The sequence below is a fragment of the Chiloscyllium punctatum genome, chromosome 39, assembly GCF_047496795.1.
Source record: "Chiloscyllium punctatum isolate Juve2018m chromosome 39, sChiPun1.3, whole genome shotgun sequence".
Taxonomy (NCBI): domain Eukaryota; kingdom Metazoa; phylum Chordata; class Chondrichthyes; order Orectolobiformes; family Hemiscylliidae; genus Chiloscyllium; species Chiloscyllium punctatum.
In genome coordinates, this window is record NC_092777.1 from 25,081,507 (window position 1) to 25,095,887 (window position 14,381).

General features: G+C 40.3%; 1 protein-coding gene across 1 annotated transcript in view; it reads left to right on the forward strand.

The window, feature by feature from the left end:
- foxk2b (forkhead box K2b) overlaps positions 1-14,381 on the forward strand; it is a 129,054-nt gene that overhangs the window by 104,259 nt on the left and 10,414 nt on the right. Inside the window, exons 6-7 of the mRNA XM_072558317.1 lie at positions 2,909-3,084; positions 13,644-13,928. Of these exons, the coding sequence (XP_072414418.1) occupies positions 2,909-3,084; positions 13,644-13,928 (461 nt within the window). The remainder of the gene's footprint in view (positions 1-2,908; positions 3,085-13,643; positions 13,929-14,381) is intronic.

The window sequence follows — 14,381 nt, forward strand, 5'->3', positions numbered from 1 at the left end:
TCTTATTTGGATTTCAAGACACTATTTTGATAGTGTCCCATGCCAAAATTTAGTAAGTAAAATGAGTGCCTGGAATTGGGAATATACTAGCATGGATTAGGATTTGGTTAATAGCGAACGGGGATTATGAATAAATAGGTCATTCTGGGGAATTCAAGCAGTTACTAATGGGATATTGCAAAAGAGTCAGTGCAAGGTCCACAACTGTTGACCATCTACATAAATTATTTGGCAATTGGGACCTATTGTAATATTTCCAGATTTGTTGATGACGTCAAACTGGTTGGAAAAATTAAATTGTGATGAGGATGCAAGAAGACTTCAAGAGGGTTGGCCAGGCTAAATGAATGGTCTAGAAGATGACAGAAGGGATATCACATAAATAATTGTGCAGTTATTTGTTTTGGGCAAGAAAACAGAAAAGCAGAATATTTCTTAAATGTTGATGGGTTGGGAAGTACCTGATTTCTAATACATGGTCTTCCCAATGCTAAATCTGACACATGTGTTTGCAAGTTGCCGAATTATATATCTTGACAGCAGTAATTTGAGCACCACTTGTTTTGGGTGAGGAAGTTTTAACCACTTAAGTTGTAACAGAGGAAAATAGTCTATTGTAATATGCAGCAGATCATTGCTGAAGAAAAAGCAGTGTTGCCATTTACAGTTCCACATAGGATGATTCCTAGGTTTGGAATTAAACATCACTCATTTATTATGGGTTAGTCACTGAAGAAAGTATATAACCAAGTGATCATTTCAATGGGATGACCATGTCAGAGACTGATATTCTTTGAGCAGGACTGAGAGAGACTGTAGTATATTCACAGTTTATTGTGCAGTGGCAAAGGTGGTAAATCAATTTGAATTCAGTAGGGAGTTAGAAAAGAGAGGTATGGCTGTGGAGGTCTTCCAGGAGTGCAGGTTGCAGATATGAGGATCTAGTTGAGGAAGAATTTATATTGATAGGGGCAGGACACCATAGTGGCTTTAAAATTGAGTCTGTATAAGGGCAGTCGGAGGTATTTTAAGTATTGGGCAATCTGCATGGCAATCAAGGATTGTTAAAACAAAATCAAGACATCTGTTATCATAAATGATACAAAATAAGCTTGAAGACAGAATGAGGCAATAGTTGCAAGTGTGAACGTGGGAGAAACTAAATGAGGGCCAGGAGGAATTTGGATTTAGTGGGCAAGATGAAGAGAAGCAGCAGCAGTGGAAACTGTACAATCTCTCTTGGTGAAGAAATAGTCGGTAAGTGCAAAAGTAGTCTGCCTTTTTTTTTCTTAATTTGTTCATGGGCATCACTGACTAGGGCAGCATTTGTTGCACATCTGTATTTGCTGTTGAGAAGGAGAATGAGATTCACCTCAAACTGTTGAAATCTTTGGGGCGTAGGTGCACACACTGCTGTTATGAAGGGAATTTGAGGATTTTGTTGCAGGAAATGAAGGAATGACTGTGATCCCAAGCCAGGGTAGCGTTTGTTTGGAGGGGAAGTTGCAGGTGCTGATAGTCAACTTCTAGGTGATAGCAGTGACTGATTTGGAAGGTGATATTGAAGCTGCTCTAGTTAATCTTGCAGGTGATAAATTGCATCTATACTGAATAGTTGAAGTAGATGTTGATGGTAGTGGAGGCTGGGGTACCAGTCAAATGGGCTGCTTTGTCCAGGATGATGTCCAGTTCCTTGCCCACTGGAGCTGCACTCATCCAGGCCAAGTGGAGGGTATACCATCATTCTTCTGATTGTGGCTTGTTGGTGAGCAGACTTTGGGAAGTCACAAATGATCAGATGGTCTGCAGTGACACAAAGGTCTCTTTTTTGAAGAAAAGTTCTTGACAGGCTTGTCTGAGAGAGGAATGTTGGTGAAGTAATCAGCACAACTTTGTTCTTTTGAATGAGTTCATGTAGTTCCTATAATTTGCAACACAATCTGGTTATATGGCACTAGTGATATTAATACCACATGTATGCAAGTGATTCTATGAAATATTACAAATTTAAAGTCAAATGGCAACTGAAGGTTTAGTTTAACCCCTCCTTTGAAAGTATTGTAGCTCTAGTACTAGCGTGCTGTTATGCTGTAGTTCTTTGCTTAGTGACGCAACCAGACCAGGTCTGTCCTCTAATTGTCTGTGAATCAAGTTTTCTAGTATTTCAACTTAAAGATAACCATGTCATTAAGATTATGTTCAGCCAAGAATTTTGATGTTTTTGTCTTGTTTGTTTTTTAAACCTATAAATTGACAGGAGTAGTATGGGATAAATTGTGTATAATATCTTGACTGTTTAACCATCACTGCCTCTAATTCACAGTGATCTGAGTTCAAGTTCCAGTCTGAGATTTGAACATACGAAGCTGTCATATCTCCTATGTTATTACAGTGACTAAACTTCAAAACGCACTTTATTAGCTGCACAGACTTGGGACAGATGATGGTGTTTCATGGTGCTTTAAAAATGCAAGTTGTCGTCATTTGAGCTATAGTGATGCCGTAAGCAAGAGTATAAATGTTTGCATAAAGCATATTGATCAGCATGTGACCTGTATGCTATCTCATTTATGCAGCACATATTCAGTTTACGTACATATAATTAACTTGCTGTTGGAACTCAACGTGCTAACTCAACACCAATTTTGAAGTAGATTTGAGTAGATTGGAGTAGATATTCAAGTATCTGTTGATTGCTATTTTGAGTACAGAAGATGGTTGAGGAAATATTTGCTTACATTGTATAATTGATACAGAATTTTTAGGATCTCAAACAGCAAGAGTTCCAATCTTAGTTTGTCAAATGAGAGTAAGCTTACTGCCCAACATTTAAACTGCCAGTCTGTTGCAGTGCCATCCAGTTGTGTAATTAAGGGATGCTCATTTTTTTTTTCACCTTCTGCCACAGAAGTGCACCAGCCTCTCCAAGCCATCCTGGGGTGTTTTCTTCCCATTCAAGTGGTGTGCAGACTCCAGAGAGCCTGTCCAGGGAAGGTTCTCCAGTCCCCACTGAACATGAATCTAGCACTGTGCAACCTAAATTAGCAGTAATACAAGAAGCAAGATACGCTCAGAGTGCACCAGGTGAGTGCTAAATATATACTAATATATAAGCTAATGCATTATTAACTAAGCCCTGTTAAGGAGAAGATGTCTTATGAAGTAGAAATTTCATTTTTTAATCCAGTCATGAAACTGAATTTTCCTGTTTCCGTGTTGGACATGAATCAGATTTTAATTCTTGTTTTGGTTATAATATACATCTGAATTGTTACATTTTTATTGCACTGAAGCCTTAGTTATTCAAATTATATGGGGACTGATAGGAGTGGCAACTTATGAAATAATTGAAAATGGCTAAATTCCTTTCTTCACAAAATAACTTAGACAAGTGGTAAGATTTATAGTTAATATTTATAATTCTAAAAATCACATTATTGGTAATGTTGTTATAACAAATCTCACATGGTCACCTCCATTATCTTAACTATAGACATCACATGGGTGGCCCGGTGGCTCAGTGGTTAGCACTGCTGCCTCACAGCACCAGGGTCCCACATTCAATTCCAGCCTCGGGTGACTCTCTGGGTGGCGTTTGCACACTCTCTCCCTATGTCTGCGTGGGTTTCCTCCAGGCGCTTCAGTTTCCTCCCACAGTCCAAAGATGTGCAGGTCAAGTGAATTGGCCACACTAAATTGCCCATAGTGTTAGGTGCATTAATCAGAGGGAAATGGGTCTGGGTGGGTTACTCTTCGGAGGGTCGGTGTGGACTGGTTGGGCTGGAGGGCCTGTTTCCACACTGTAGGGAATTTAATCTAAAAGCCCTTCAAATAAAAAGGGTAAATGTTTGTAGTTGCTTCTGTAGTTGTTTGTAGGTACTTGACAAGAAAAGGAAAATAACTCCCCTCAGTGCTATGAATTCTTTCATTATATCAGAAAGGCATTGACCTACATTTCAACCAAATACAAGCACTGAAACCTGATTCCCATATGTAAAGCTTGTGTACTAACTCTTCGTTTTCTCCATCTTTGCCCCCTCCACGTTCCCAGAAAATTGAGTTTGTCAGAATGCTTAAATTCTGTTATCTTTTTGAGTCCAGGCAACTTTAAATGATTTTGGGAAGACAGATCTGTCACACATTGGGGATACCTTACTATAAACGAGGGAGAACCCTTGTGTGGTGTATTCTTCTCTCTGGAAATGAAGATGGGAACTCAGAACATCATCTAGATAATATGTAATGCAACTCCACAAACTTGAAAATTTTTTCATCAGTTAAATGTTTCCACCACTTCCTCTTTTGGGGCAAAAATGCTTTTTGGTATGGTTGCAAAGTCAATAAAGAGAGAATTAATATTACATCAACTGAGAGATCTATTTTAAGAGGAAGCTAAGTTTATTTTAAGTAACTGAAGAAAAAGTATTCTTCTAAAAGTGTATAGTAATTACGTATTTGTGTTAGGTGATCAGATCTTACATCAAGTGGAATAGTTTCTAAGAAGAACAGGCCATTATTCCACAATTATTGTACAGTTTGTACAGTTACTGAAGTCTTTTGAAATCAAGAAAACCTCCTCTATGAAGAGTTTTGCCCTATCATTCACAAATGTCATGTGGAAATCTATTCCAGCTGACAAATCATTCAACCACATCTGAATATTAGCTTTTAGGCTTGTAAAATACCAAGTCTCGTGCAATCATATCACTCCAGACAAGTTATTTAAGTCAGAAATTAAAGGAGATGAGCTTTTATTCTCTGGAGTTTAGAAGTTTAAAAAAATATCGACACTGACACTGAAACAAGACTAAAGATTATGGGGGACTTGACAAATATGTTTGAGGTAGGGGTGACCACTGATACTCCTGCCGACTTCGTGTGCAGGAAATGCAGTCAGATCCTGATCCTCACCGAACGAGTTAGAGAACTGGAACTGGAGCTGGATGAGCTGAGGATTATTCGAGAGGCTGAGAGGGTGATCGATAGAAGCTACAGGGACATAGTTACGCCGGAGAACAGAGGTAGCTGGGTAACAGTTAGAGGTGGGAAGGGGAAGAAGCAGGCAGTGCAGGGTTCCCCTGTGGTCGTTCCCCTAAAAAATAAGTATACAGCTTTGGAAACTGTTGGGGGGGACAGCCTTGCAGGTGTAAGCTGCAGTGAAGGGGTCTGTGGCTCTGAGATTCAGAAGGGAAAGGGGGAGAAGAGGAGAGCGCTAGTTATAGGGGACTCTCCAGTTAGAGGGACGGACAGGCGGTTCTGTGGACATGGGCGAGACTCTCGGATGGTTTGTTGCCTCCCGGGTGCTAGGGTCCGAGACATCTCGGACCGTGTCTTCAGAATCCTTAAGGGGGAGGGTGTGCAGCCAGAAGTCGTGGTACACATTGGCACCAACGACATAGGTAGGAAGAGGGGTGGGGAGGTCATTCAAGAGCTCAAGGAGTTAGGCTGGAAGCTAAAAGCTAGGACAGACAGAGTCGTCATCTCTGGGTTGTTGCCGGTGCCACGTGACAGAGAGGCAAAGAATAGGGAGAGAGTGCAGTTGAACACGTGGCTGCAAGGATGGTGTAGGAGGGAGGGCTTCAGATATTTGGACAATTGCATTCTGGGGAAGGTGGGACCTGTATAAACAGGACGGGTTGCACCTGAACCAGAAGGGCACCAATATCCTGGGGGGTAGGTTTGCTAGCACTCTTGGGGGGGTTTAAACTAATTTGGCAGGGGGATGGGATCCGGACTTGTAGTCCAGCAAGTAAGCTAGCTGTGTGTCAGGATGTCCAAGACTGTAGGGAGGCTGTGGAGAAGGTAGCACAGACAGGGACTACTTGCGGACACAGAGATGGGCTCAAGTGCGTATACTTCAATGTAAGGAGTATCAGAAATAAGGTGGGTGAACTTAGGGCGTGGATCGGTACCTGGGACTACGATGTTGTGGCCATCACGGAAACATGGATAGATGAGGGACAGGAATGGCTGTTGGAGGTTCCTGGTTACAGATGTTTCAGTAAGATTAGGGAGGGTGGTAAAAAAGGAGGGGGGGTGGCATTGCTAATTAGAAATGGTATAACGGCTGCAGAAAGGAAGTTTGAGGGGGATCTGCCTCTGGAGGTAGTATGGGCTGAAGTCAGAAATAGGAAAGGTGCAGTCACCTTGTTGGGTGTTTATTATAGGCCCCCCAATAGCAGCAGAGATGTGGAGAAACAGATTGGGAAACAGATTTTGGAAAGGTGCAGAAGCCACAGGGTCGTAGTCATGGGCGACTTCAACTTCCCAAATATTGATTGGAAGCTCTTCAGATCAAGTAGATTGGATGGGGCGGTGTTTGTGCAGTGTGTCCAGGAAGCTTTTCTAACGCAGTATGTAGATTGTCCAACCAGAGGGGAGGCCATATTGGATTTGGTACTCGGTAATGAACCGGGACAAGTGGTCGGCTTGTTAGTGGGTGAACATTTTGGTGATGGTGACCACAATTCTGTGACTTTCACCTTGGTTATGGAGAGAGATAGGTGCGCACAACAAGGAAGTTTTTACAATTGGGGGAAGGGAAATTACGATGCTGTAAGACAGGATTTGAGGAGCATACGTTGGGAGCATAGGCTGTCAGGGAAGGATGTGGTGGAAATGTGGAACTTTTTCAAGGAGCAGATACGACGTGTCCTTGATATGTATGTACCGATCAGGCAGGAAAGAAATGGTCGTGTGAGGGAGCCTTGGTTGACGAGGGAGGTTGAATGTCTAGTAAAGAGGAAGAAGGAGGCTTACATAAGGTTGAGGAAACAAGGTTCAGACAGAGCAGTGGAGGGATACAGGATAGCCAGAAGGGACCTGAAGAAAGGGATTAGGAGAGCTAAGAGAGGGCATGAAAAATCCTTGGCGGATAGGATCAAGGATAACCCCAAGGCATTCTATGCGTATGTGAGAAACCTGAGAATGACGAGAACGAGGGTAGGTCCGATCAAGGACAGTGGTGGGAGACTGTGTATTGAGTCGGAAGAGATAGGAGAGGTCTTGAACAAGTACTTCTCTTCAGTATTTACGAACGAGAGGGACCGTATTGTTGAAGAGGAGAGTGTGAAACGGACTGATAAGCTAGAAGAGATACCTGTTAGGAAGGAAGATGTGTTGGACATTTTGAACAACTTGAGGATAGACAAGTCCCCCAGGCCTGATGGGATATATCCTAGGATTATGTGGGAAGCAAGAGAGGAAATTGCAGTACCGTTGGCAATGATCTTCTCGTCTTCACTGGCAACGGGGGCGGTACCAGGGGACTGGAGAGTAGCGAATGTTGTGCCCCTGTTCAAAAAAGGGAATAGGGATAACCCCGGGAATTACAGGCCAGTTAGTCTTACTTCTGTGGTAGGCAAAGTAATGGAAAGGGTACTGAGGGATAGGATTTACGAGTATCTGGAAAGACACTGCTTGATTAGGGACAGCCAGCACGGATTTGTGAAGGGTAGGTCTTGCCTTACAAGTCTTATTGAATTCTTCGAGGAGGTGACCAAGCATGTGGATGAGGGTAGAGCAGTGGATGTAGTGTACATGGATTTTAGTAAGGCATTTGATAAGGTTCCCCATGGTCGGCTTATGCGGAAAGTCAGGAGGCATGGGATAGAGGGAAATTTGGCCAATTGGATAGAAAACTGGCTAACTGGTCGAAGTCAGAGAGTGGTGGTAGATGGTAAATATTCAGCATGGAGTCCAATTACAAGTGGAGTTCCGCAGGGATCAGTTCTGGGTCCTCTGCTGTTTGTAATTTTTATTAATGACTTAGATGAGGGAGTCGAAGGGTGGGTCAGTAAATTTGCAGATGATACGAAGATAGGTGGAGTTGTGGACAGTGAGGAGGGCTGTTGTCGGCTGCAGAGGGACTTAGATATGATGCAGAGCTGGGCTGAGGAGTGGCAGATGGAGTTCAACCCTGCCAAGTGTGAGGTTGTCCATTTTGGAAAAACAAATAAGAATGCGGAATACAGGGTTAATGGTAGGGTTCTTGGTCAGGTGGAGGAACAGAGGGATCTTTGAAGGTTGCCACTCAGGTGGATAGAGTTTGTAAGAAGGCCTATGGAGTATTATCGTTCATTAGCAGAGGGATTGAATTCAAGAGTCGTGAAGTGATGTTGCAGCTGTACAGGACTTTGGTTAGGCCACATTTGGAGTACTGTGTGCAGTTCTGGTCGCCTCACTTTAGGAAAGATGTGGAAGCTTTGGAGAGGGTGCAGAGAAGATTTACCAGGATGTTGCCTGGAATGGAGAGTAGGTCGTACGAGGATAGGTTGAGAGTTCTCGGCCTTTTCTCGTTGGAACGGCGAAGGATGAGGGGTGACTTGATAGAGATTTATAAGATGATCAGAGGAATAGATAGAGTAGACAGTCCGAAACTTTTTCCCCGGGTACAACAGAGTGTTACAAGGGGACATAAATTTAAGGTGAAGGGTGGAAGGTATAGGGGAGATGTCAGGGGTGGGTTCTTTACCCAGAGAGTGGTGGGGGCATGGAATGCGCTGCCCGTGGGAGTGGTAGAGTCAGATTCATTGGCGACCTTTAAGCGGCATTTGGATAGGTGCATGGATGGGTGCTTAATCTAGGATAGAAGTTCGGCACAACATCGTGGGCCGAAGGGCCTGTTCTGTGCTGTATTGTTCTATGTTCTATGTTCTAAAGGCTGGTTTTCCCTGAACTAGAAAGCCTATAACTTGGAGTCTCAGGATAAAGGGTCAAACTTATAGAAAGGAGATGAGAAGCTTCCTCACTGAGAGGCGTGTGAATGTTTTGAATTCTCTACCCAAGATTGTTCTGTTACTGGACATATACTCAAGACTGCGATTGATAGGATTTGGGCACTAGGAGAATTGAGGAATGTGGGCAAAGATCAAGAAAGTTGAATGGTATAGATGATCAAAAGTGATCTTAATGAATGGTGGACCAGGCTGTATAATCTTCTGTTTCATGATGAGGTACAAGGTAGAACATCAGATTGCTTATTGTTTGGAATCTGAAATAGGTGTAGGCTATTCAATTGCGTGAGTCTGTTCCGCCATTCAGTGAGATCTTGTTAGATCCTATAAGGGATGAGTTGTTCTTAATTCTGAGTGTAATTCAGATCATTACGTCCTATAATTAAAAGATTGGAGGGCTTCCCTCACAAAGTTCTCTTCTTGGAAATTTATTTTCCTACTACAAAACTTGTTTTTTTTGTGTGGCATGAAACTTTCTTTAGTTGGGATAGTCATTATGCTGTCATCTGATCAGCATTCCTATATATTTACTCCCTTTCATTGAAGATGCAATTCACTGAACTTATTTTAAGACAAATGTTATGGAGTTTATAACTATTGAATTTCCTCTTTTTCAACCAATACAGCTTTGAATTTGAACAGCTGGCTAACATCACTTGAATTTTATTTGATCTTTAGGTATATGTAAGGGCTTAATTCATTAGCACTGTTATCATTAGTTACTTTTAGGGACTAGTGCTTAATTGATCCTTGATGGATCTCTGGCCATTTCTCTATTTGCAACATTTCATCAATACAGAGTCTAGTGAGTGATTAGATACTGGTATCTGTTGTGAGTTGTTGTTTGTGCTTACATTTTGTTGATTTGGGGATGGAGGGCGGACAATGGACTTGGATATGAAGCTGTCTTTCCTGATGGGTAGACTATGTAGATAATTGTTTTTCTGATAAGGTTAAACATTTTGACCTCTAATAATATGTAAAAATAGGGAATTAAATAAAGATAGTAGGCTCTCAATGGGGCAGGAGTTTTATTACAAACTTTAAAGATTTAGTGTTATTGTGAATGCCCATAGATAATTAGGATTTTTCTTTGGATAATGGCTGTATCTTGCTTTGTAAGTAATCTGTGAAACCAGTGAAGTTTTCAGTAATCTTAAGAAGCCCGATAATTTAATATGGCACACCATTGTGTCATTCCATAAAACACCACATATATAGAGTTTATCAAGAATGAAAAATTATTTCACCATTAATGAAAAATGCACCTCCTCTCTTGGTACAGAGTGGAAAGCATACCAGGCCTATGTTAGAGGAAGGATAATATATTAATCACCCACGCAGAAAAAGGTGAGCAAGGCTAAGTTAGATCAGTTAGAAAATACTTCAACAAAGCTTAACCTGTAGTATGTGAACAACCACAGTGTGCAAGTTGTGAAAATAATACTAACTGAACACTTGTTATTCCAAAAATGGGCCTTTCTGCTGTCACACATGATCCAGATCAGTGGTTTTCAAACTTTGCTGTAAGTTAAGCTACCTAAAGGGGGAAAATCCCATCATTGCAGAATATGGTTTCTGTTAGAATACAACAATTTAAACAAATTGGAAGTGAGTCGACATTTATAAAAAGAGTATTCTCAAAGCATTATAATCATGATGAATTAATTTGCAGTCCATGTATGATCCTACCATGGAGCCAAATTTGAAAACCTATGATCTAGATGTCATGAAATGTAGAGAGAAAATGAGACCTTAAAATGGAACCAGAGCAAATCTATTCTATTGAGGAAAGGTAAAGTTAAAATATGCGTTCATTTCTTATTGATGAATATTGTTCATATATTCTTTTCTGTGGCTTTTGAGGAGACTTATCTCCAAAAATCAACAACTGTCTGGCTTCTGGTGCCATGGATGGGGTGATGTGGAGGCCTTAGGGCTGTTCTTTATCCCATTCTTCCTTCTCATCAGCATTTACTAAAGTTTCTATGATACTTCATAAAAGAACATACTTTCTTGATGAAAAGATATATCTGTTCATCTGAATATCTTGTTGTTAATCGATGAGTTAGTCAGTGCCGTGCTAAGTTGTTATATTTCCATAACTACTGTTGAGCTGGTGTCCTGTCTGAGGTATCTTGGATATCACAACTGATGGCCATAGATTTCCAACACATTTTCAAAGGACGTTTTAGAGTCACTTCGAAATATGCTGCTGTTCTCCTTCAGATGAATTTGATATCTTTGCAACTAAATGCTGCTCAATTTTGACTTTGAAATAATTGCCCTTCCTAGGCTTAGAGTGATGCATTTGGCTTAAAAGGCATCAAAGCCTGATCAAGTAGAAAGAGAAAATATGTATTTATTGTCACTGAATATGTTCAATTTTTAGAGGTATGCAATGGGACTAGATGAAATCAAATTACTTCATTGATGGGTGGAATTTTAAAAAACGCGATAAAGAAGTAGGCCTTGCACCCTGGCAAGATTGCCCCCACCTTTACATCTACTGCACATCTCCATCCATTTCATTCCCACCTCCATCGCATTTCCAAATCCTTTGAAATCTGTTGGCCTCATTTTTGATGTATTGAATAACACCTGTCTCACTCTGTGATAGGGAATCCTAAAGATTCTGCAACCCTTTTGTGTGAAGAGGTTTCTTCTCATTCCTAAAAGGACTCTTCCTGAAACAATAAGTTCTCATGCTAGACTTTTGGCTGGGGAGATATCCTCTCAGCATGTAACCTATTAACATCACTCATCGTCAGTTTTCAGTCCTAACTGCAAACAGCATGAGGTCATTCAGATAATTCCTCCTAAGGTAGTCTGTCATCTCAGAAATCAATTTAGCGAACTTTGATTGAACTTTATCTGTTCATTGTACCGATGATATGGTCTCACCCAAAGTCCTATATAATTTCAATAACTCTATTGTACTCCAATTACCTCGCAAGAAAAGTCACTATGCTATTACCACTCAAATTACTTGCTGTACCTGCATGTCAATTTTCTGTAATTCATGGACAAGGATCCCTGAATTCCTCTGCATATCGGGTTTTAAATGTTCCCCTAAGTTGTAAGAAATAAATCTACTTTTCCATTCTTTTCGTCAAGTGGTTACTATCACACCATCTGTCATCTTTATTACCTAATCACATGACTGGTCTGTTTTCACTTGTAACTGCTTTGCATCTTTCGCACATTTCACTTTCACAGCTAGCTTTGTATCCTCAGTAAATATGTTTCCCTTACAAATGTAGAAAATCTTGAAAATATGTGGAAGATTATCAATTTTGAACTATTAACTCTGTTTCACTTTTCACTGGTGGTGCCTGAACTGCTGAATTTTTTCAACATCTTCCATTTTTCAGTTAGATTTCCAGGAGCTGTAACATGTTGCTTTCGTCTATATTATGCAAGTTCAGTCACAGGAATAATTTCATCTGATATTCTGGAAGAGCCAGATCTAGTGTATTGACTATCTTTGTAGCTGACTCTTTTAAAATCCTAAGGAGCAAGCTCCTGGGTTTGACTGATTGGACACTTGAATTTTTCCAGTACTTTCTTTAATTATTACTTTAAATTCCTCATCCTCCAGCTCGTTGATCCTCCAGAATTTCTAATGTGTCCTTTGTGTAATGTGATGTGAAGATGTTGCGCTGAATATTTGTCCCATATCTATCATTTTCTTCACATTAGACCCACATTTGCTAATGTATTGTTTGTAAATTTGTAAACACTCTTACTCATTTTCATATTTCTTGGCTCACTCAGCCTGTTTTCTCCCACTTCATCAATTTCTTGGTTATCCTTGCTGATTCTTAAAACTTTTACCAATCCTTAAAACCTTTCCAATTTTCATACATTTCGGGAGCATCTGAGGTTGCTTCAAAACAAGTATGATATGGACGTGCCAGTGTTGGATCAGGGTGGACAAGGTGAAATCACCTGACGAAGGAGCAATGCTCCGAACGCTTATGATTTCAAATAAACCTGTTGGACTATAACCTGGTTATAGTCTTCTGACCTTAAACAAATAGTACTAGTCCCATTCGGGCAATTTGATGTAGCTCCTTGACTGTTGATAGTTAACTGCTTTACAATTTCTAAATTTAATAATTAAATTTGAAATGTTAAGACTAAGTTTCTGTTTGACCATCTTATCAGCAAGGCCCACTTTCATCAGATACTCCGCTTCCCATTCTGTGTGCCTTGGCTTACATAGTTAGGAGTTAGAGCCAAACAAACCTGATGACTTATTTAGCTTTTGCTTTATACCACAAGCCTCTGCCTTCTATACAAATTTTTCTATGTATTCTTGACAGTGATACAATTGTGGTCATTTTCAACATTTGATTTTATTTTCTTTTAAAACATAACCTATTAGCGATTAGTAAATTTACTCAAGCATGTGTCTCAATCTGAGCAGTACCTAAAATTTTCACAATACAGGATCTTCATGGGTAATACAATGTCATAGAGTCACACTGCACAGAAACAGTCTGATTACAGTTCAGTTTTGAAATGGTTTGACAATAATTTCACTGAGTATTGTAACTTGTTCAAACAATCCAGCTTCAATCATGAGATAAAATGCTTAGTAAGTGAGCACAAACTAATTGAGGACCATTTCAAAGTGACTCCTATAGGAAAATCAGCACAAGTCTATGTAATAATATTTTACAGCACTTTTAGCCAAATTTTCTACTGTGTTGTGTCGAGATTTGATACCTGGAAAGTTAATTTTCAAATTCTATCCAACGGTTCAAGTTTTTGATTTCTTTATTATAGTAGAGAGGGAAGTGGTATTACATTCATGGATATATTTTCTTGCCATGTTTACAGCATTTGAAGCAGCTGTCCACAGAGGGATTAATTGCTTTCCAATCTTTTTCTTAATCTCAGGATCACCTCTGTCCGCTCAGCCAGTTTTAATCACCGTCCAACGGCAAATTTCACAATCCATGAAACCTGTCACGTATACTGTGGCCACACCTGTTACATCAACGTCCCAGCAGTCAATGTTGCAAACTGTTCATGTGGTTCATCAGATACCAACTGTGTCTGTTACTATGGCCAGTCTGGCCACAAACAGCTACACTGTAGCAAACCAGGCAGTTGTTACACAGGCTATGGTCAGCCAAGCTAAAATGGAGCGGCCAGAAAATGGAGAACATAAAGAAGTGAAAGGTAACTAGAGTTCAAATTTTCAAACCCTGAGTGTTGATATAATGAACCAGATGGTTATTATGTATTCAGGCATATTAATTATCAAATATGATGTCTAATTTTATTATTGTTCTGGTGAAACTTTTCAGTGACTAATAAAACTTATATATAGAAGAATTGTCAGTTGTCAGCAATTTGGGACAGAATATGGAGGAAGGATAAGTCCAGTATTGAATGCAAGATGAAAGTGTATTTACATGAAATTTTGAAGGCTGTGCAAAGGTTAAAAACTTAATATCTAACCTAACACTTCACACAACAATCTGCCCAATGACAATATCGAACTGTTATAGAGTCATAGAGATGTACAGCATGGAAACAGACCCTTCAGTCCAACCTGTCCATGCCGACCAGATATCTCAACACAATCTAGTCCCACCTGCCAGCACCGGCCCATTTGTCCCCAAACCCTTC